This window comes from Galeopterus variegatus, unplaced genomic scaffold, assembly GCF_000696425.1.
Source record: "Galeopterus variegatus unplaced genomic scaffold, G_variegatus-3.0.2 Scaffold8403, whole genome shotgun sequence".
NCBI lineage: Eukaryota > Metazoa > Chordata > Mammalia > Dermoptera > Cynocephalidae > Galeopterus > Galeopterus variegatus.
In genome coordinates, this window is record NW_007734514.1 from 76,190 (window position 1) to 83,607 (window position 7,418).

Consider the following 7,418-nt stretch of genomic DNA (forward strand, 5'->3'; position numbering starts at 1 on the left):
GAGGCGCAGGGGTGTCTCTACACTCCACTCACGTTATCGGTAAATCTAAAACTGCTCAAAAAGAAAATGTCTTAATTAATTTATTTTATTATTATTATTTTTGTACGTATTTATGTGGTACAGAGTTGACTACCAGTATTTGTGTACAGTATGTGATGATCAAATCGGTATTATTAGTATGCTCATCTTTAAAAATTGTAATTATTTTTTGTGTCCTTTACCAAATTACTCCCTATCCCACCTACTCTTCCCCCTTCTCCATCTCTAGTAACTACAGATCTGTTGTTTCCTTCTGAAAGTTCAATAATTTATTATGGTCTTTTTTGTTTCTTAGCTCCGACTTATGAGTGAGGACATGCAGTATCTCTCTGTGTCTGGCTTATTTCATTTAACATAATTTTCTCCAAGCTCATCCATGTTGCTGCAAAGGCAGAATTTCATTCTTTTTTTATGGCTGAGTAGTATTCCATTTTGTATATGTACCACATTTTCCTGATGGAAATTTAGGTTGGCTTCATATCTTGGCTACTGCATGTAGAACTGCCATTATCATGAGATCACAGGTATCCCTTCAACATGATAATTTTCATCCCTTTGGGTGTATACCCAGAAGTGGGATTATGGATCATACTGTAGTTCTACCTGTTGTTGTATGAGAAACCTCCATACTATTATCCATCATGGCTGTACTAATTTACAATCCCACCAACAGTGTAGAAAAGTTCCCTTTTCTCCATGTCCTCACCAGCATTTGTTATTTTTGATAGTAGCCAGTCTAGCTGGAGTGAGATGATATCACAATGTGGTTTGTATTTGCATCACCCTGATACTTAGTGATGTTGAGCATTTTTTCATGTACCTGTTGGACATTTGTATGTCTTCCTTTGAAAAATGTCTATTCAGCTCCTTTGCCCATTTTTTAATTGGATTTTTTTTTTTTTTTTTTTACTGTGAAGTTGTTTGAGTTCCTTATATATTTTGGATATTAATCCCTTGTTGGATTTATGGTTTGCATATATTTTCTCCCATTCAGTAAGATGTCTTTTCACTCTGTTGATTGTTTCCTTTGTTGTGCAGAAGCTTTTTAGTTTGATACAATCCCATTTATTTTTTTTTCTTTTGTAGCTTGTGCTTTTTAATGAGATGCATAAGAATGGGTACAGTCACACAATGAAATACTATAAATCGATTAAAATGGTTTATCTACAACCACATTTAGCAATATGGATCAACATTTGAAATAAGCTTAACATTAGCTAAGATATACTAAATTATTCATTTATATGAAGCGCAAAACCAGTTCAAACTAATTAATGGTGTTAGGGTCAAAACAGTGGTTACCAGTGTGGTGAGACTGTGTGTCTAGAAGGTAGCACAGGTGAGAAAGATTCTAGGGTGCTGGTTATACAGGGGTATTTATTTTGTGGAAAAAAAAATCATTGAGCTGAATGTTTCTAGTGTGAATATTACTTTTGGTGTGAATATTACTTTTGAATAAAACAATCATTTTATTTGACAAGGAGTGTATGCATGTCTCTGGTGAAAATATAAATGTCAGAGTGTTTGGGAATGGTGAGACAGAACAAATATCAGACCTACAGAAGGAAAGTTCCTGCTAGGGAAATTGAAGTCTAAGAAACTGAGACTTGGAGAGAAAAGGGGGAGCAGAGTGGGGGTGAGAGAAACTCAAGGACCCTCCACAGTTGAACATTACCGAAGATTGTACTTGGAGACCTTGCCCTTTATATGTCCATCTTTGTGCCTCCAGCATTTCTGCAGGTAAAATCCATGCTTCTTTCATTCCTAGTTCCCTATATCACTTACGGGGCTCTCCTGTGGCATCAAGATGCATCAACGTTCCCCAATCTCCGTTCATCGGTGTGTCAAGATATAAGCTTCCTGGACTTGGTGAGGCATTTAGGAGGAAAACAGTTTATTTCTTTTTAATCTGGCCAGGTGGATGGGAAAAGCAGGAGAGGAACATTTATATGTGAGGAATCTTGACAATCTGAAATAGAATTTCCATAACTTCTCATTAAACATATAGTTTGATTTTCACTGTCTACTCCAAGAAATGTATTCACCTGCTGAGGGTGAAGGTAAAAGGAGTTATCCTTCAAGGTTTGGGACTTGAAGTAACCCCGCCAAAAAACTTTATTGAATTGAAAATTATACTGTGTAGACTGTTTTCAGAGATGACCCCAATTCACCATTTTTCTCTGTATCCATGACTTGTGCAATATGACTGTGAAGATTCCTTCCCTCTGCAGGTGGAGTGTGTTTACCCTTCTTTGGATCTGGGTTAGACTTAGGATTTTATATTTGCTTTAGCCAGTAATATATGGTGGAATTGACAGTGTCCCTCAAGGTGCCTTAGCATGTTTCTGATTCTCCCTCCTGTAACCATGCCCTTGCCATGTGAATGAGTCCAGGCTAGCCTGCTGCAGTAGGAGAGAGGACATGAGGGGCAGAGCCAAAGTGTCCCAGCCATGAACACCTTGAGCTTCCTACAGGGAGGAAGCCCCCCGATGGGGGAGAACCCAGCCAAGGTAGCAGAGCATGTCCAGATAAGTCACAGATGACTACAGACTTATGAGATAGATTTCCACGCAATAGAAAAAAAAGGCATTACATCAAACCATTTACTTTTCAAATGGCTTTTTATGTACAATACCTACTCATACAATAATCAATGTAAACAGAACTGAGGACATTCAGAATATTCTGGCGCTTTTTATTTTGGGCATTTGTTCCTAAAATGGAAGGAAATGTTCATGATTACCTGGTTATTCACATTTATTTCAGATAACTACATTAAATAGTGTGTATCACTGAAATTCCATTCCAGGTAACTGGGTAAGTTTGGAAGAACATGTATGTTTATGCAGGAAAACTCATGCCCCTCATTCACAAGTCCTCATTCCCAGAAGCATGAATGGGCAGGATTCCAGCTCTCGTGTGAGTCATCCTTTGCTCATGAGCATTAGAGAGAGTTTAGAACATAAAAGAAAACATAAAATTTATGAGCGTATACACAACTCACGTTCATTCACCTGAACATTAATTTTTGTGACAAAATTTTTAAAAGGAGAAGGTATTTTGTTTAGGGTGACAGCAGGAGTCATATTTGTAGAAAGCAATATAAAGTTTAAGCAGGAAAAAAAAAGATGGCTAAATAGTATCCCATTCATCCATTAAAAATGTAGAAAATCCTGTCATTTACAACAATTTGGATGAACCTGGAGAACATTATGTTAAATAAAGCAGGCACAGAAACACAAATACCACATGTTCTCACTTTTATATGGAATCTAAAAAAGTTGACCTCATAGTAAAGTAGAATGGTTGTTACTAGAGGATGGTGTGGTTATGGGGAAGAGGGCTTGCAGAGATGTTGGCCAAAGGATACATAATTACAGTCAGATAGGAGAAATAAGTTAAATACATGTATTGTAGGGCATGGTGACTATAGCTAATGGTGATATTGTATCCTGAAAAAATGCAAAGAGAGTGGATTTTAGTGTCTTCACCACAAAATAATGACTATGTAAAGTAACAAATAGCTAGACTTAACACTTCAAGACATTATGTTGTGCAGATAAACACAATTTTATCTGTCAATTTAAAACAAACACACAGAGACACAAGGGAACTGGTAGAGGGAAAGGAAATAATTATTACCTTGATTGTGATGATGGTAACATGAATTTGTACATAGGTCCAAATTCCCCCCATTATGTACATTAATTATATTTAATTTTTGTATGTCAAATAGACCCAATAAGCTGGAAAAGTAAAAAAACAAAACAAGAAACCAATAGCAGATGATACAATGAATCATACAGAACATGAAACCAAATCCTTCAGTCTCCTGAATAAACTTCCTTACACTTAGACACATTTGCTTGAGCAGACGTACATCTACAAAAATAATTATTCCATTGAAGATGTATGATTGAATATTCAATGTTGTTGAAAATTTTAAATATTTAAGGTCATCTCTGACTTCATGACCATATTGTAAATGTATGCTAATTTGTCTTTCTGAGCAGACTACCCTTTTAACATATACTTGATAAACAATATTTCATTACTGCTCTGTGCCATGAAATATAGTAGCCACTGTGAACACTATGATGACTAAGAGAACAGTATCTATATGAGAATTAAATTGCATAATCAGCTGTAAAATCATGCAATTTTATTCATTGTATCATAGTTTATAATATAAGGAAAGGCATTAACATAATCATTAAGGAGTGACAGACACACAAAAGGAAAATCTGTTGTATCCTAACTTTGTCTATAATTATAGTATATAATGGCTTCAGTTGTCAGGTGTAATTTATGTCACAAAAGTAGTACAAACTTGTCACCATGTGAAACGAATATGAACCTCTAAATTGTTCCTGATAAAAAGTTGTGAATACCTTTGGAAACTTGAAAAACGTGAAAGGGGAAACATTGGCTATCAGACAGAACAGAAAGCTTACTAAAGGGAGCTGCTTAAATTAGATAAAGCAGTTGAAATTTTAAACATGGAAAATGCAGGCAATAAATCGAGCAAGTTCTACTTTCATAATCTGATCAAATAACAGCAGTGTCTGGCTCTGAGACTTAGAACCCTGCAATCACAGGCACTTCCTGAAAACTGGCTCTTTCATGGCTTCCTTCTGAAAAGTGTTTTCAGAGCCTCCTTTATGTCTTTATTCCTCAGACTGTAGATGAAGGGGTTTAGCATGGGTGTGACCACACTGTACATCACCGAGGCTGTTGCACTTGAGTGTGAGTTGTGTGTAGCAGCGGAACTAAAGTACACTCCTAGCATCGTACAATAAAATAAGGAGACAACTGAGAGGTGAGATGCACATTTGGAAAATGCTTTATACTTCCCCTGAGCTGATGAGATTTTACGTATGGAGGAAACTATCTTAGAATAGGAGTAAAGGATACCAGAGAGGGTTCCACCACCCAGCAGCACTGCTGCAAAATACATCACCAGATCATTAAGAAAAGTGTCAGAGCAAGCAATTAGGACCACTTGATTAATTTCACAGAGAAAGTGGGGAATTTCAAAGTTTGTACAAAACGACAGCAACAACACCATTAAGCTATGTAACAAGGAATTTAGTGCACTCATGACCCAGGACACCAGAACTAGCAACACACAGAGCTGGGGGTTCATGATGACTGTGTAGTTCAGGGGGTGGCAGATGGCCACATACCGGTCGTAGGCCATCACGCTGAGAAGGAAGTTCTCCAAAACTCCAAAGAGAATGGCAAAGTACATCTGGGTGATGCAGCCTTCATAGGTTATGACCTTGCTGTGTGTCTGGATGTTCACCAGCATCTTTGGGATGGTGGTGGAGGTTAAACAGATGTCCACAAAGGACAGGTTGGAGAGGAAGAAGTACATGGGTGTGTGCAGGTGGGAGTCTGAGATCATGGCTGAAATGATGANTGTAGATGAAGGGGTTCAGCATGGGTGTGACCACAGTGTACATCACCGAGGCTGTTGCACTCGAGTGTGAGTTGTGTGTGGCAGCGGAACTAAAGTACACTCCTAGCATCGTACAATAAAATAAGGAGACAACTGAGAGGTGAGATGCACAGGTGGAAAATGCTTTATAATTCCCCTGAGCTGATGAGATTTTACGTATGGAGGAAACTATTTTAGAATAGGAGTAAAGGATACCAGAGAGGGTTCCACCACCCAGCAGCCCTGCTGCAAAATACATCACCAGATCATTAAGAAAAGTGTCAGAGCAAGCAATTAGGACCACTTGATTAATTTCACAGAAAAAGTGGGGAATTTCAAAGTTTGTACAAAACGACAGCAACAACACCATTAAGCTTTGTAACAAGGAATTCAGGGCACTCATGACCCAGGACACCAGAACTAGCAACACACAGAGCTGGGGGTTCATGATGACTGTATAGTGCAGGGGGTGGCAGATGGCCACATACCGGTCGTAGGCCATCACGCTGAGAAGGAAGTTCTCCAAAACTCCAAAGAGAATGAAAAAGTACATCTGGGTGATGCAGCCTTCATAGGTTATGACCTTGCTGTGTGTCTGGATGTTCACCAGCATCTTTGGGATGGTGGTGGAGGTGAAACAGATGTCCACAAAGGACAGGTTCGAGAGGAAGAAGTACATGGGTGTGTGCAGGTGGGAGTCTGAGATCATGGCTGAAATGATGAGTGTGTTTCCGAGCACAGAGACCAGGTACATAAACAGAAACAGCCCAAAGAGGAAGGGCTGCAAGTCCTCTGAAAGTCCCAGAAGAAGAAACTCTATAATTTGTGTTTCATTCCCTGGTTCCATATGGTTGATGTGACTCAAAAAAAGAGAAAAAAGAACATGACACAAGTATACGTTATGAACCTGTCAGAAATGCTGTCATTTACATCCTGAAGTCAAGACACTAATTCCTATACTTTGTGCATAAATCTCTTTTGTTTCTGGGAACCCCATGTGTCATTTTTCATTAGGAATCCTGTCCCACTCTCCACCTTCACTAAGAGGTCACATGCTCAAAATTTAACAAGGGGAGCAGGAAAGATGCCTGAGTAGAGGTGCCTGGTATGTATCCCTCCAACAAAAAAGGATCAAAATAATTAATAAACAGCTACATAGAGATGGCAATGTCTGTGGAACAGTGCCGGACTGCAGCAAAAGCCTGGTGAGACACAAGTGGAGCCCAAAAGTCCAGCATGGCTGTATAGGGAGGGGAGCAATCATGCTGCCTGAGCCACCATGTCCTGCCACCAGGATCTGCACTGGAGTGACATTCCCTCGCTGGTAAAAGTTAAGTAGAAGCCCTATATCAGCCCTCCTTCTCACCACAATAACCTATAATTACTACTAAAGAAAAATCCTAAAGCCCTTGCAAGCCTGGAGCAGACTGTAGAGAACCCAAGCATTGTGTTGCTCCATAACAGAAGCACACATTATGCACTGCCCACACCACACCCTAATGACACAAGATGAGCAGTACAGTGTCATCCTGAAACCAGAGACACTTCAAGAGGACACCCTGCCCTGGGGACCAGGAGCCACTACACTTTCCCAACCTTAATGCTCCACTGTTACCCCAATGCAGTCATGCAAGTGGCTACAATGTCCTGATCTCAGGGACTTATGCCCAGGCCCAGGAGTGGCTAAGACTCTTTACTTACACATCTGGGAAGCCAGCCCCATCTCCATATCAAACTGCTGCATCTCCACACAACCGGCCAAATATGAGACAGGCAATCTCTCCTCTGCTGCACTGCCCACCCCTGCTAGACTACTGAGTACTGTATGCCTGCACCCCAATCCAATAACACAGCTCAGGGAGCACTACCTTAATAAATTTGACCCCAAGAAAGCAGAGCTAAAGGAAATCTTATTAATATCATAAGGAAACTCACTGAG

General features: G+C 39.6%; 2 protein-coding genes across 2 annotated transcripts; both read right to left on the reverse strand.

The window, feature by feature from the left end:
• Positions 1-4,660: 4,660 nt before the first annotated feature.
• LOC103608422 (olfactory receptor 7A10-like) lies at positions 4,661-5,446 on the reverse strand. The gene is made up of 2 exons (XM_008592853.1): positions 5,137-5,446; positions 4,661-4,851 (listed from the first exon to the last, which is right to left on the reverse strand). Exons 1-2 carry the CDS (start codon positions 5,444-5,446, stop codon positions 4,661-4,663), a joined length of 501 nt encoding a protein of 166 aa, XP_008591075.1.
• A 16-nt stretch (positions 5,447-5,462) lies between these two features.
• Positions 5,463-6,233, reverse strand: LOC103608423 (olfactory receptor 7A10-like; the record flags this gene model as incomplete). Its single annotated transcript, XM_008592854.1, has 2 exons — positions 5,879-6,233; positions 5,463-5,593 (listed from the first exon to the last, which is right to left on the reverse strand). Coding segments are annotated over exons 1-2 (486 nt in total), but the record flags the coding sequence as incomplete, so codon positions are not given.
• Positions 6,234-7,418: the final 1,185 nt, after the last annotated feature.